Consider the following 16,015-nt stretch of genomic DNA (forward strand, 5'->3'; position numbering starts at 1 on the left):
TTACTATAAAAAGGTTCTCCCTCTCACTGTCCATTAAGTATTGGCTGCTGAAGCACTCTTCATGATGGCTTATGAATACTTAAAATTTGCCATTTTCATAATAGCAGAGACAAAATGCTGTTTTTCATTTCTGGATTTTGGTATTTGATACTTTGTTTTGTATTTTGGGGGACTGTGCTCTATGATACAAAGGAGTTTTCTTCTGTGCAGTTCAGCAGCACAAGTGTGGAAATGCTTGTGGTGGTAGAATTGATGTTGTGAACTAGCAGGAGTAGTTTTGCAGTGAAAACTAAAGTTGTTTCAAGGGACTAATATGACTCACTACTACTCCATTTCTTCCAGTTTCATAGCTTACCTTCCCTGTTTAAATGTTCTTACTGTAACATTTTGTCTTTTTAAAGTTCCACCAAGTATAATAGGTGCTGACACCCCCAGTGAAATTGCAGTCATCCTCAACCAGGAAATCAGCCTGGAATGTAGAGCCAAAGGCTTTCCTTTTCCTGACATTCACTGGTTCAAAGATGGCAAGTAAGTATATCATTGCTTTTGTGGTCTATGTCTAAGTTACTCCTTCCTTAGAACACAGAGGAAAAAGGTGCACAGTATCAGCAAGCCCTGCTTTTAACTACATAATGTTGAGTTGTTATGACTGGATACAATTTTTGGTAGTGACATGGCAAGTCTTTTAATCAAAAGTTAGCATCCTGCTTTTCTTTGTGAACTGTCCCATTACGCAGGCACTTGCAGAGCATATTTGCAGTATAGGAAACTGGACAATGCATGAACCAAGATAGGTGTAACCATTACTTTGAGTTTATGCTATCTGGATTATTTGAAATGTAGTATTAGTTAAAATATGTTTGCTTTGCTGGCATGATTTTTTTAATTGGTAGACAGTAACAATGTCAAACAGTTTTCTAGCTGGTGCCTTGTGCCACTAAAGGTTTTAGAACAGTTTTTGCCTGCATGTTTCAATTCTTCATCTCATCTTCCAGGATGAATTTAAAACAATATAGTTCAGTATAGACATTGGCTAATACTCATTCTGATATGAAATGAGATTAATATGTTGATACTTTGATCTAGTAAACATGGACATTTTGTTATCAGCAAAGGACCGTCATGACCTAGTAATTAGAAAAGGACACTGAGATCAGGAGTAGGACTCTGGCTCTGATGCTAGTATTCTGGATGACCTGCATAAAGTGCCTTTGTGTTTTGGTTTATTCTGAAAACTAGGCATCAAAATAATTATAATAGTTTGTCTCTTTACAGTGGTTCTTCAGATTTATGCTGTTGCTAATGCTAAATGATACTCTTTAATACAATTACTGCCATTAAAGGACCGCTTGTTATTATTGTCAGTTTAAATTGATGTTGAAAGGATGGGGTCAGAGTTCTGTGAAGTGAAATAATCTCTATTCCAGGCCCTTGTTCTTGGGCGATCCGAATGTTGAGCTTCTGGACAAAGATCAAGTTCTACACATACGGAGTGCTCGAAGAATTGACAAAGGTCGTTACCAGTGTAGTGCCACTAATACTGCTGGCAAACAAGTGAAGGAGATAAAGCTGATCATCCATGGTAAGTTTACAGAATCCATGATCCTAGAAGATATTTCAATTTTGCACATAAGATTTCTATTTTGAATGGAGATGCTGAAACAAATATAAATTAATTATCCAGGAATAAACTAAACTCAGTGCAAAAATACATGGCAAAGTGCAAAACCAGTAAGAATCAGACCCAATAGTCTTTGAAATAGAATGGTCCAGAAGATCTTCAGGTAGTGTGGTATGTCATCTCTCTCTAGCTGGTGTAAACTGAATAATAAAGGAAGAATAAGGGAAGAAGCATTAGCAGTGGGTAACTATGTTAACATTATTTTAAGAACTTTAAAGCGCACTGAGGGTGCTTTTTTATTCTTACTAGTAGTCGAGTCTTTGCAAATTGCATGGGGAACAGGCTTGTGATTAATTCCTGTGATCAATATACAAAAGTTTTAGGTAAATGCGGAAATAAAAAGTTGGGAGAAAAGGAAGGGAAAAATTCATGAAAGCAGAAAGGAGCTTTTGAAAGAAGACTTGAAGGAGAAGTGAAAGGAGGCAAGAAGAGTTTTTCCACTTGGAAGACAAAGAGCATTTGAAAGCCCCGTCATACCTGAAAACTGCAAGCATACAGTGCTTGCAGAAATGATGGGGGAAACAAATGCAGGAATCCATAGGTAGGATAAGACTATTAAGTCCAGAGTGTAAATGGTGGGAATCTGCATGAGCCCTCAAGCTGATGGATGATTCCTTGTTAGCTATGGATTTGCTTCTGAAGCTGTTGCCTCTTTTGTGCTGATAACTGAAATTGTTACATTATTTCCCTCATTTGGACATTTTTGAAGCATGGGGTAAACACATGCATGGAAGTATGCCTGTACATCAATCACAGTGAAGTCTGTTTCTGTTGGGAGCAAAGGAAATGCTGTGAGGACTCTCTGGTGATCGGGGTTGTGGCAGTCATGAGATTAGAGGCATAAAAACCACTCAGATCTCCCCTAGATGAGTAGACCTTACTTTAGGCTCTTCAGCAAGGAGAGATGATTTTGTGGTAGTAGAATGGAATCTGTCTTTACTTTCCAATTTCTTAAGCCCGGCCAGACAAACGGAAGCCCACAGAGTAAGTGAGGAACCTAGATGCTAATTCCCACAAGTTCTTACTTTGTTTTGTATCTTTAACCCTACTTTTGGCTTTTATATTTTCCCACAACACTGTGTTAAAACCATTCCCCATCTCTGTGAATGAAAGCATTCATTGATAGAGAAATGCATTCACCTTTGAACTGGGTATATTTTAGCATATTTTATAGGTTTTAATATTTTTGCACACATAATATTAAGAAAATATCTCATCATGGTTTGATAACTGGCAAGATCCATCTCATAGGTGTAGGTCCCTTCACTGACACTTTACATTTCTATAGTGGCATTTTAAATGAGCCCTATGAAAGTCAGTGGAAGTCAAGGATATACTGAGCATGTTTGGCAGCAGAGGAGTTAATGTGTTTGCCAGATGTGTCTGGTACTTTCAGCAGTCATAAATTTAGTTGTTGCCAATTGCACTGTGTTTTTATTACTTCTACGGAGATTTACGAACTCTTTATATTGGCTGATTTACACGAGAGCTTGTTTGCTAGAAAAAATGTGAGTACTGCTGCCTAGTAAGCAAGTGAAATGACTATGGGCCAAAAGCTTCGAAAATAGGAGCATAAAGCTAGACTGCTAAGCTCATATTTAGTCTCAAAGTAAGTGATTTCATCTTCAGAAGTTCTGAGTACCGAGCAGTTCCCATTCCAGTCACAGAGGTTCTTGGATGTATTTGGTATTTTAAATAGCAGGTTTCTGTTCCTGGGAGGGTGCAGCTCCCAAGACATACAGGCATTGCTATTTATTTACCCCTCAGAGACTGGGAAGGGACAAAGCCCTGCTCAAATGGTTTGCAGGTGTCACAGAGGCCCAGATGACCTCACTTGGCACATGTTGGAGCCTAGAAGGTAGAAATGGTCCCAAGTACCTACAGTGGGGCAGCAATGCTTTCCAGTGCCCCATGCTGTGGCACTTGTTTCTTAAATCTAGGGTGGCCTTTTGACATTAGATTCCATTTGTGTTGTGCTGTCTTCATGGTTCCAAATTTGTGTGCTGTAGAGAGTTGTACAGACAAGGTGTAACTGTGTGGGGAGAAAGACAGATAACACCAGCAAGGGTTGGAAGTCTGATTAAGCTAAAAATCTTCAATTCTTACAACATTCTAATGTTTATTTGATTTAAAGTTGCACAGACGTGTATACTAAGGCTTTAATGCTGTTGTTTTGTTTTCTGAAATAGTCCCTCCTAGTATTAAAGGAGGAAATATTACCACAGAGGTATCAGCACTTCTTAACAATCTTATAAATTTGGAATGTGAAACTAAGGGAATCCCAGTTCCTACCATTACATGGTACAAAGAAGGTCGTCCGATGATTTCCAACCCCCAAGCTCTATATGTGGATAGAGGGCAGTTCCTGCAAATACCTCGGGCCCAAGTGTCAGATTCTGCAAAGTACACTTGCCATGTGACTAATGCTGCTGGAGTTGCTGAAAAAATATATGAGGTGGATGTATATGGTAAGTGAGAGTTTATTGAGTTTGGTTGTTTGCCATGTTACAGGAAGTGTGTACTGAAAGCTTTTCTGCCTTCATACTGTAAGCAGCCTTTGCAGGCCTGTCAAGGGTTGAACAGCAGTCAGTGGTTGCATTTAAACACTGACCTGTTTAGCAAGTCTTTGTAGAGGGAGCTTTACACCATGTGCTTTAAGTGACTCCTAAAAAGCTCTTGACTTCAAGGACCATGATACTTTGCTTTAGTGATGTATCAGTACAATTTATTTTCCGTGCATCCTTTCTCCTTCCACATGTGTATGCTGAACGATGTTTACCTGAAATAGACACTGTGGGCAGGATCTCTGGTGTACTGTTTTAAGACCTTCAAATTCAGTTCTTCCATCTCAAAGCCTCAAATATCCTCTCTCTTTTATACAACTGGTCAATATTAAACTACATCGTTTGACTTCTCTGTTTCCTTTTTGTCTTGGCTTGCCACAGCAGCAAATTCTCACATGAAATTGTGCGTGACATAATGGCATGTAGAGCCAAAGTGGGTGGGGAGGAACTAACCCATTTGCTCTTAATACATTTCCTGGCTACAGAATTAATCATTTGCAATATATTTTTTCCTTTCTACAGTTCCTCCAGTAATTGAGGGCGATGCTGAAACAGCCCAGAGCAGGCAGGTGGTTGCTGGCAATTCTCTGACGTTAGAGTGTAAAGCTGCTGGCAACCCTCCGCCTCTCCTTACCTGGTTAAAGGATGGTGTGCCTGTGAAAGCAAGCAGCAACCTCCGCATCGTATCTGGTGGGAAGAAACTGGAGATTCTCAATGCTATTGAGGCTGACCGGGGCCAGTATTTGTGTGTGGCCACAAGCATAGCTGGAGAAAAAGAAATCAAATATGAAGTTGAAATCTTAGGTATGTGAGCAACAGAAATAGTGATTTATCATATTGATATAAACCTGATTAAGCAGGTTTTTATTTCTGTTGATATCATTATATAATCTGCTGCTTATTTAGTTAAAGCTGGGCACTGCACAGTTTTTCTGCACAGGGTTGCAGGACAGTTCTAAGACACTTAGTTTCGGGTTAGTTCTTAGAGAATTTTCATGCATGTGGTTAGGTAAATATTATTCTCAGGAACGTTTAAAATTCTTCTAGCTTCTCTTCCTAGAGAAAGATTGTAAATGTGAAAGGAATCAGATACAAAAGATCACTGAGTAGTTGCCTTTGGGAGGGGAGAACATCTTTCTCTTGAGTTTGAATTGTGTTTTGCAAATTTTGAACATTTTCCTGAGAAGGATTTTCTCCACTTCATTCTATTGAATATTTTACCATGGTCTGAATCTCAGCAGTCCCTTCTGTCTGTCTCTAGGTAAATGAATTGTACAAATTTTAATTGTTGAAGAGACCTTCTTGACATGGAAGGATTTATTTCAGGCCTTCAAAAAGACTTGATTTTTTCCTGTCTTAGACACTTTTAGGCTTTGAAGTATCCTCTTGAAGAGTGCTGCCACTGTACTGCATGCACATGTAGAGCATCCATTCCCAGGTTTATCTTGCTGATCTTGGTAGACAGTGAAGGAGCTGGGAGAAGCCATATCGCAGTGCTTCCTTCCCAGCCCACCCACCCCTGCAGGAGGATGAGACAGAGCAAAGAGGACCTGGAGGAGTGGCACAGGTTCTCTATGCCTTTCCTTTCTCCGTTTACTGACAGAGGGTGCTAAAAGACTCTCCCCACTAGCTTGCACACACTTTCACAAGAGAGCTCAGACAAATCTGGAAAAAAATAAAGAAACTTGAAAAATGGAGAATAGTGAGTTGAATTCAGAAAATATCATTGTCTACGTGTTTTGCTTCAAAAAGGAACAGTGATTCCTAATGAACTCCAAATCTGTCCATGTCCCAAAGTGAGATGGATGTCACGATTTTTTTTAACATTACTACTTCTGATAAGCTTTTATGACATTTCTGATACTTAAACATTTCTGCTGATGGATGTTTCTCTCCTACAGTCCCGCCATTTGTGGAAGGTGGGGATGAGCTCTTGGACTACTTTGTGATTCTCCATAGCCCTTTGGAGTTGGATTGTTCAGCAACAGGGACACCCTCACCAACTATCTTGTAAGGGGATTGGTATGACAGTAAAATAAAAAAAAATCTGCTATTTGATGAAGTGAGCTTAGAGGCAGTGTTTCTAAACTGCCTATATTATGTAGTGATAGTTAATATATGGAGGATGAACTCTTATCTCCACTGAAGACAGTGGCAGGCACGTACATTGCCGGATTTCAGTCCCATTTTGTTTTGAAGTAGTTGGGTAGGTTGTGCCAAAATATATCTCCTAGGAGTTAGGGTAGATAACAAGAGTTGACCAAATTCTTCTTCCATGGCTAATGCAAGCATGTATTTATCATCTACCGGCAACAATTGACTTTGCTTTGGAGGTTTGTATCTGCCTCCTTTGGTGGTATCTGCTCTCTGTACTACTTCCCAGCTGTCACCTTTCTGATGACTTCTTTAGTGCCTGTTCCCCTATATTCCCTTCTCATGATAACCACTTCAGACCATGACACTTGGAAAAGCAAAATATAACCTGAGATCTCCAAACCTTCCTAGAAATGCAAATAAGAGTTATTGACATGTTCTGTTTAATAGAAATGTGCATATTTTAGGACTGTTGTCACTCTTACTGTAATAGAGGTCTGAGTTTATACTTTCTTTTTGGTAGGTGGTTAAAAGATGGTCAGCCAGTTGAAGAGGGAGCTGGACATAAGATCTTATTAAATGGACAAAAACTTCTCATCTCTCGAGCTCAAGTGTCAGACACTGGCCGCTATAAATGTGTGGCTGCAAATACGGCAGGAGAACATGAAAAGGAATTTGATGTTACTGTGCATGGTAGGTTACTCAAGGGGCAAAAAGGCAGCAGATTGCCACTACTGTACATGGCTGGCAAGAAGATACTCAAATTTTCTGTTTTTTTTTTTTTTTTGTTTGTTTTTGTATTAGTGGGTTGAAAAGTAGGATATGAGAGTAGATGAAGTCAAAATAGAGCTACTCTTATTGGAAGGTTATTGCCACTGTGTATGTAAAGGTATATGTTCAAATGATATTTTATTTTTGTTTCTGGTGCTTCTTGCAGTTCCTCCAACCATCAAATCAGCTGGCACTTCCGAGAGAGCTGTTGTGATACACAAACCTGTAACGCTGCAGTGTGTAGCCAATGGCATTCCCAGCCCTTCCATAACTTGGTTAAAAGATGGCCAACCAGTAAACACAGCCAGAGGAAATACTAGAGTAAGCACTACTTTTACGGAATTCAAACCATGAAAAATAGTTACAATAAGTTAAATGTGTTAGTGCTTCTTTCCTTTTGCTTTCCTCATGCTGCGATATAAAGATGCTAAAAGATCCATCCCGGAGAATGATGGGCTTTTTACCTGAATAGGATGGTATATCAGATTGAGTAGCACTGTTAAGTAGACTGAATCCCATTAGATACCTCTGTACCAGAAGAGTTTGTGACTTTAAATTCAGTATCTGGCTCCTTTCAGTTATACTTTAGCCTTCAAGGTATGGTCATCTGTCAGTCAGAAGGTACCTCTCCCCGCCTGCCACCATGATGTGGGATTAGATGAGTTTTTCTATAAGCATTGCTCTTGCAGCACCTACTTGTACATTCCCTTCTCATTGCAAGATTCTGACTTTCAGTGAACAGCCCTTCCTAGTGCTTTCATGCTCCAGGGGATGAAGTGCTTGTAATGGCTTTGATTTACTTCAGGCTGCAGCAGTTTCTGACATCATGCCAGAGGCAGCTCTCTCTGCTTGCAGCCCCATCTTCACCCTGCTTGCCTGCCCCGCTGCCATCTAAGTCTTCTCACAGCTGTACAGATAATAAATAATCCCATTGTCCCAGGAACACGGAGGTCTCTGAATTAGCAAGGACACCTCTTGCATGAATATCAGCGCCAGGTTAGGACAAAGATGAGACTGGCTGTATTCAGCACACGTCTACTGTGCTATTACAGAGAATCACAGAATCATCTAGGTTGGAAGAGACCTCCAAGATCATCTAGTCCAACCTCTGACCTAACACTAACAAGTCCTCCACTAAACCATATCACTAAGTTCTACACCTAAACGTCTTTTAAAGACCTCCAGGGATGGTGACTCAACCACTTCCCTGGGCAGCCCATTCCAATGCCTGACAACCCTTTCGGTAAAGAATTTCTTCCTAATATCCAACCTAAACCTCCCCTGGCGCAACTTTAGCCCATTCCCCCTCGTCCTGTCACCAGGCACGGGGGAGAGCAGACCAACTCCCACCTCGCTACAGCCTCCTTTAAGGTACCTGTAGAGTGTGATAAGGTCACCCCTGAGCCTCCTCTTCTCCAGGCTGAACAACCCCAGCTCCCTCAACCGCTCTTCATGAGACTTGTTCTCCAGACCCCTCACCAGCTTCGTTGCACTTCTCTGGACTCGCTCAAGCATCTCGATGTCCTTCTTGTAGTGAGGGGCCTAAAACTGAACACAGTACTCGAGGTGCTTAGTGACTCTGCCTGGGATCATTGTGTAAAGTGGTTCCCTGCTCTCTGTTTTGGTACAGCTGGAGTCTTCAGGCCGTATTCTACAAGTTGTCAAGGCCCTGCTCGAGGATGCTGGCCGATACACTTGTGTGGCAACAAATGCTGCAGGAGAAGCCCAACAGCACATTCGGCTTCATGTGCACGGTAATGATGTTTCTGCCTCTAGTTAGAAGCTAAATATGGTGGTTTTAAGGCAGCTTTTTTACATCTGTATTCCTTTCTCTTTTAAACTTTCTGGCATTTTTGTTACCTGTGCACATCCATCTTTCAGTTTTCATTCTTTGTCTCACTCCGTTAGTAAGAAGCTAGGGCAAAAGCTGTCTTTCTTGGGATTTGGCCTTTCTTGTGTGGTACTGAGGGCCACCGAAAGAGAAACCTTCCAGTTAACTTTTCTATTATCCCAAGAACCTTTCTGACCAAGACAGTCAGAAGTGTACTCGGTGTTTCTGAATCAAGACCTGATGTACCACTGTTGGCATTATTAATTTAATCAAAATCTCCTGGAGAAAATGGCGTTGCCCGTGAACTTGCAATGGGGAAATTCTACATAAATTTCTCTGAGAAAGAGATATTCTCTCACGTGACGACTCTTTAGACTGTCTAAAAACAATTTTATTTTTCAGCTAAAAACAAGTCAAAAGAAATCAGGGAAACTTTGGAAGCTGTTGTTTGCACATGAATTTGGTAAATGCTCTCACCATGATTTACCTCAGAAAAGGTCATGAAGTCATATTTACCTCAGAAGTGGTCATGAAGTATTGTGCATTCTTGATGTGACCCAGTCCTCAAAGGATACGGGAGGTGTGATGATGGACTGTGACAAAGTGTTCATGAGTGTGATTATGTGGACTTTAAGTGTCGAACAGAGTCAGTAACTGGGAAATGTTAAATTGAAACAGAAATAAGATTTCCCTGAATGAGACTTGGAAAGAGAAGCTGCACTCATCTTATACTGTGGTAATTGCACCGTAGTTGATTTTGGTGTCAGTCCCATGCTCACAAATTTTGCTTGTGATCTTCATGTTCAGAGTGTCATTATCTGGTGTTTATGGCACATTCCAAATTTATAGATACCAGTAATACAGTCTTGCCTTGTTAAAGCACTGTACAACATTCAGTTTAATATTACCAGTTCAAGTGACCTTGCCACCTTAGAAGAACTGCTGTTCTGTGTTGTGCACCCATTTCTTACAAGTCCATTTTTAAGAATCACTTTCCCTGCCCTCCCTCCCTGCCCCCCCTCCCTGACCCCACCCAAAAAACACCCACATTTTACACATTTTATTCCTCTTAACACTAATGAGGCTATATAATGAAAGTAGTCCAGTTCCAAAGGTGCAGTTTCTTGAGAAATTTCTTAGTCACCCAGTAGTTAGTTAAAGCTTGGGCAATTCATTGCCTAGAGTTTCTCAGAAGGCAGATTACTTTGCGATTGGAAGTTTTGCCAACTGGGTGGCTGAACTAATGAAAACCTAATGCTTTTGTTTTTTCCCAGAACCACCCAGTCTGGAGGATGCAGGGAAAATGTTAAATGAAACAGTAGTTGTGAATAATCCAATCCATCTTGAATGCAGAGCATCTGGGAACCCTCTGCCAGGTATGCACATGTACCTTTGAGAACATGAAGAAAGTCTGATAGCATGTATTCGCTTTTATATGTCTTTTGAAAATAATGGGTATTCTGAATATGAAGTTAATTTTGTGGTATTGAAGCTAACTATGAAGTATTAAACGCTGTTTGATGGGAAATGCCAATATATTGAGTGATGTGAAATAAATATTGGGGAATTCACTATTTTTAGTAAAATAAATCAAAACCAGAAGGATAAACTACACCCTTACGCATACATCAGTGCCTGGTCCATAGGCAATAATATGGTTAGTCTTCTACAAAATCCGCTTTAAACAGCTACTCATCAGGTCAATATTTTATAGTGTAGAGCAAACTTAAAACAATAACTTTAGTATTGAGTGTGCCTGTCAAGTGGGGCCATATCTAGAACCTTATCTAAAGTCTGTTGAAATCTACAGGAATCTGTTTGGTTTGGGCCCCTGGCATGCATAAATGCAAATGTTTTGTGTGTGTGTGCCATGCTTTCTGTGGCTTACCCAGATGATAAGATTATACTTATGATTTTCAGGGTTCTCCTTATACTCTCAGTTTTGAAAACCAGCCCCTATATATGTGTTCATGGTTTATTTTATTCATGCTTTGTGTAGTTATAACCTTGCACACAGCCTTGTTCATCAGTCAGGCCAGACTACTTCTTGAATGAGAGTCTTTCACAGAAAACTTGTGTTACAAAAAATGATTCAGTAAGCAGCAGTTTCATGTAACTGCAGAGTGAAGCGATGCCAGTAAAGCATTGGTTAGCACCAGCACTGTGCTGATAGAGGGTGCCATCTTTTGGCTGAGATGCAAAAAATCCTCATTTTTTTGTTAGGTTCCTATAATATATTGCTTTGAAATAATACTGGTTTTCCAGTTTTTGTTTTCATTTTTTTAGCCTCCAAGATGACCTTTGTTTTGACTGTTCACGTTTTGACTCCATAAAATTTTCCAGGTGGTTTGGTTTAGTGTAGCAGTACTTTAGGGTAAAAGGTTAAAATGATATTATTATGTATTTTTAAACAGCTTCTGTTGACCTTAGCATGAGATGAGTAGATCCCTTTAAGTATGCTTTGTGTTATATTTTTTTTAACTTCAGAATATTTTTTCGTAAGTACGTGGTGTGCATGTATGATAGTTTCAAGTTTGCTATTGAGACCTGTAGGCATACTTAGTATTTTGCACAGATGTTTTGTGCTGATTTTCTCATTTCCTAGCTACTTTTTACTTTTATTAATTATAATAAGTATATATTGATTTGTAAATGTTGGTTTTATGTATCTGAAAATTCAGATGGAAAATTTGAAGAATCTTTGGTCCTGTTGTTTGTAATGGGGAATACTTGTGACAAATTTCCCATTTCATTTTGCAGCTATCACATGGTACAAAGACAATCGTCCACTTACCAGTGCTACAAGTGCCACTTTCCGGAACAGAGGGCAGGTTCTGCAGATTGAGGGTGCTCAGATCTCTGACACCGGCATTTATAAGTGTGTGACTGTCAATGCTGCAGGCTCAGCTGAGTTGTTTTACAATCTTCAGGTTCATGGTAAGTACTGCAAAACTTGTGAAAAATACCTATGTGCACCACTTTTACTCTTTTCAAGTTTCAAGTCTGCTTAGGAGTCTTACCATCATTCAGCACACCATTGTACTGGAAGAGATATGGCAGGGGTCAATGTGAGAAAATTTGCTCTTCTTTTGTTTGTTTGTTTGTTTTACCAATACTAAGAATGCGTGCTTTTAATATTAGGAAGATATGGTAAGGGAATTCAATTTTAGGAAGAAAGAGCAGAGGCACCGTATTGGTGGAAAAGGTATTTATATTACCACTTGAGATAATGTAAATAAAATATTTATAAAATACAAACATAAATATGATATATTTATATGTAAATATAAATCCAATATAAGTATATATATATAAAGGTATTTATATTCCACTTAATTTGGAAGGACTTGCAATTGCTGCGTTTTGCTGGGGATGACTTCAAAGCCTACAGTAGATAAAGACAGGACACAAATCAAGTGTTCTTTCATAATCCAACAGTCTTAAAGAAAAATATACTGTGTCTAGTAAGATGAAGTGAAAGTGTGGGTGTTTATAGACATGAGACACCTGGTCAAAAGCCAAATTGGAGCTTTTCCACTGATTTCAGTGGATTTAGGATCAGGCCCCGATCCAAATTCTTATCTTTGATACGTGCATATGCATGTAACTGGTTTTCAGTGGGAGTCTTCCATGCAAAACTGCGGCCCAAATTTGGCCCAGTTTCCCCAACTCATATGCATACCCAGTGTGTAGTTCCTATTAAAGTTAATTAACAAATAAGGAGTTGGGCAGTACATTTCCATGGGATTAATGACCATCATGGGAAAAACTGATGGCTCAAGACATGGTCAAAGGCAATTAACTCCACCCAGTGATTAATTCCCAGGAAATACTTAGAGCCAAGGTCATTATTCTGGTTAGACCAAGAAATGAAAAATAACTCCCAAGTATATGCGTGTCTTCTTATGGGTGGTGGAATTTCAGCAGATATGTACAGAGTTTTCTGGGGAGCTCATACTCTCTGACTTAGTTGTATAGACAGGACAAATAAAATCGTATCCCCTTCCACAATAGGATATATGCAGTTCCAGCCAGTGCTAATTGCATCAAAGGAAGCTGAAAGTTATCCATGAACCTACTTTATTCAGCTTGTGTGGTACAGGGCTTAAAATGGAGTGCTTCTTGGATTTCACAGAAACAAGGTTCTCATCCAGTTTATTTAGAGTTTGATTTTGATAAGAGAAAGCTTTCTTTTCTGTTAATAGTAGAAGCAAGAATGACTTTCAGAGAACAAACTCTGAAGTGTCAGCCACAGAAAGTCGCACTGCGTTTACTGAAAGCCTGCTCTAGATTTTTGTGTGGCAGCTGGCATTGTGAGTAAGCAACTATCTTGGTCGATTGTTGGTTGCATTCAACAGCTTCTCTTATTAATGGACTGTTGTGGGTGCAGTAGCTATGGTAGAAATTATCAACTGATTTTTGCATTAAAACAAAGCCTGATACTGCAGGCTTAACACTGAATGAAACTAGGCAGGCCTGTTTAAAGGAAGCAGGTTGAATTCCAGCTTAGTTTATTCTTATAAAGCCATTGTATTAAGATTTTCGCACTCCTTTCTCACCACTAGAAATTTTTCAGGCATTAGAGAACAATGAATGCTATTGAAATGAAATGGGGAAACTGTGCGTATATATGGAAAAAAGATTGTAAAATCACACTTGTGTTTTTCCTACCTTTTCTGCTATTACTGGAATTTATCTAAGGATAGGTAGTCTGAGTTACAGGCTGTCACAGATTGCTGAACTTATTAACACATCTTATTTTCATTAAAGAATTTCTGAACTTTTTTTTTTTCTTGCATAGGATATGTATGAGTAGAACACACCAGTCTAATGTTTTTTCTCAGAGTTCAAGTATTATGTTTTTTGACTGACAGTGAAAGTAAAGTTATATCACTAAGTTTTAAGTGGTAGGAGCAAATAATAGCTTTAATTCTCCTGATGAATGAAACATCTTCCTTTACCAACACTTACACATTAAAATGAAAATGTTGATCGCATGTTGAAAACAGCTTTTTGATTTTAAAGTTGTTTTCCTTCCATAACCATGCATCAGTGCTACACCCACACTTGCTTACTGATGAACAGCCTGAATGAAAGAAGCATAGAAATAACAAAAGAAATATACTGGAAATCTTAGATATGTTCCTGTCTCCTGTTTCAACATAGTGCTGCAAAATGTGCTAGACCTTATACCTAAAGTAATTGTTTTGAGATGTTCCATTAAGATGATTTTTATCATCAGGCAGATGTTATACAGGTTGATCTGGTAAATGTTCACATAAGTTCTGCAAGGCTGATTTATTACTCTGTGCATGTATTTGCTTTATTCAGTTTATCTTATATACTTCCCTCTTTAATCTCCACCACTGTTAATGCCTTTCACGAGGTCTAAATGGAATGTTATAAAAGTCTGAAGGAATATTTTCAGGTTTTATGTTCTGGTTCCTGGGTTTCACAGCTGTCCTCTGGGCTGTGGGCCCAGTCATGCTTACCGTTGCTCACAGTAGTTTCATTGAAATTATCTGACTTTTTAGGTCAATAAAGAGCAGGATTTGGCAAAGAGCAAACAAATGACAGTAGTGGTAACATTAGAAATCTTTCCAACAATAGAGTGCCTTGCAGGAAGAGAAACAATGTCCAAAAGTAAGCATCCCATTTAATTTCATTGTGATTTATGCTCCTACATAGCAGCTCCAGATTTATTTTCTTTTTCCAGTCCCACCATCAATCTCTGGCAGCAATGACATGGTGGCAGTGGTGGTTAATAATCTAGTGCGACTGGAGTGTGAAGCAAGAGGCATCCCCGCGCCTATTCTGACGTGGCTGAAAGATGGTAGCCCTGTTTCCAGTTTTAGCGATGGACTCCAGGTACTGGGTTCAAATCCTGCCATCTGTGTTGTTTCCTGTTTTGGTATGAGACTTTAAAACTTGTGCAGTTTAATGAAACAGAAAAACTTGGAGGTTTTGGAATGAGCGTATAAGGCTTTTTGCTCTGGGATATTGTTGCATGTTTACAGTAATTATTGTGTGAAGTGTGCTCATTATGGATATATCGAAATATGGTGGTTCTTTCAGCTGATGTCATACTGAGTAAAGGTATGGATAAGCAAGTTTTTCACTTTTACAAGAGAAAATTGGACCTCATTTCTATCCTGAAGAGATCCATAGAGTCCAAGATTGGGTAATATCTCATTACAAAAAATAATAATTTGGGAGGAAAAAGAAGACTATGATGCAAGGAGATGCTTCTGAGTTAAAAGGAGGAAGCATGGCTGCTCTTTGAAAGCCAGTTTTATGATCTGAAAGGAGAGAGGGGAAATTTCTGTAAGTCTGTGGGTCATTTGGAGCACAAACAGAAGATGTGACAAAGTTTGAAACTAATGAGAGGGAGGAATGTCCAGATCCTACAAAGACTTGCATAAAGTTAGACTTTTGCTTTTGCATGTCTTGATGAAAAAAAGAACAATGGAGTGCAGGGAAGAGTGTAGGTAAAAATACAGATTGTGGGAAGCAGTGGCAAAACAAGTATTTTCTTTTGAAATGAAACCCAATGGTTCTTTCTGCTTCTGTTTTACTTTGAGGCATGTATACTGAATGTGTTGTGCTTCTATTGCAGGTTCTGTCTGGGGGCCGAGTCCTGGCACTGACCAGTGCTCAGATCAGTGACACAGGAAAATACACTTGTGTTGCAGTGAATGCTGCAGGCGAGAGTCAAAGAGATATTGATCTCAGAGTTTATGGTGAGGTTTTCTGACAATCTTTTTTGAATAATGAAAGCCGCTAATGGAGCTTTAGTTAAACACAATGTGGCCCAGATGGTTAACAACGTTAAAGAAAAATGGTTCCAACTCATAATGAAAGACAAAGGGATCAGGAGGTGTTTGTATGTGCATGTATGTAAGTTTATATATGCATACAGACATGTATTAAAGTATGGGTATCTGTTCTTTTTTGTATCCTTGAAGAAACATAGTTGCAGTGCATTTATATGTTTCATACACACAGGCTCATTTATAAATGTTAGGAGAAAATATGTCTGTGTGAATAACATGTAAATCACATGGACAAAAGATG

The 16,015-nt window shown here is 39.2% G+C and overlaps 1 protein-coding gene across 7 annotated transcripts in view; it reads left to right on the forward strand.

Moving 5' to 3' along the window:
- HMCN1 (hemicentin 1) overlaps positions 1–16,015 on the forward strand; it is a 246,794-nt gene that overhangs the window by 143,742 nt on the left and 87,037 nt on the right. For all 7 annotated transcript variants that reach the window (XR_013954316.1, XM_080602312.1, XM_080602311.1 and 4 more), the window contains 12 exons: positions 402–528; positions 1,428–1,582; positions 3,871–4,149; positions 4,768–5,049; positions 6,147–6,255; positions 6,863–7,032; positions 7,277–7,431; positions 8,741–8,864; positions 10,216–10,317; positions 11,702–11,878; positions 14,658–14,809; positions 15,558–15,681. Coding sequence is in view for 6 of the 7 variants with exons in the window: in XM_080602312.1 (XP_080458438.1) it covers positions 402–528; positions 1,428–1,582; positions 3,871–4,149; positions 4,768–5,049; positions 6,147–6,255; positions 6,863–7,032; positions 7,277–7,431; positions 8,741–8,864; positions 10,216–10,317; positions 11,702–11,878; positions 14,658–14,809; positions 15,558–15,681 (1,956 nt within the window). In the remaining variant the exon portion in view is untranslated. The remainder of the gene's footprint in view (positions 1–401; positions 529–1,427; positions 1,583–3,870; positions 4,150–4,767; positions 5,050–6,146; positions 6,256–6,862; positions 7,033–7,276; positions 7,432–8,740; positions 8,865–10,215; positions 10,318–11,701; positions 11,879–14,657; positions 14,810–15,557; positions 15,682–16,015) is intronic.

The sequence above is a fragment of the Anser brachyrhynchus genome, assembly GCF_964034855.1.
Source record: "Anser brachyrhynchus genome assembly, chromosome: 8".
Lineage (NCBI taxonomy): Eukaryota > Metazoa > Chordata > Aves > Anseriformes > Anatidae > Anser > Anser brachyrhynchus.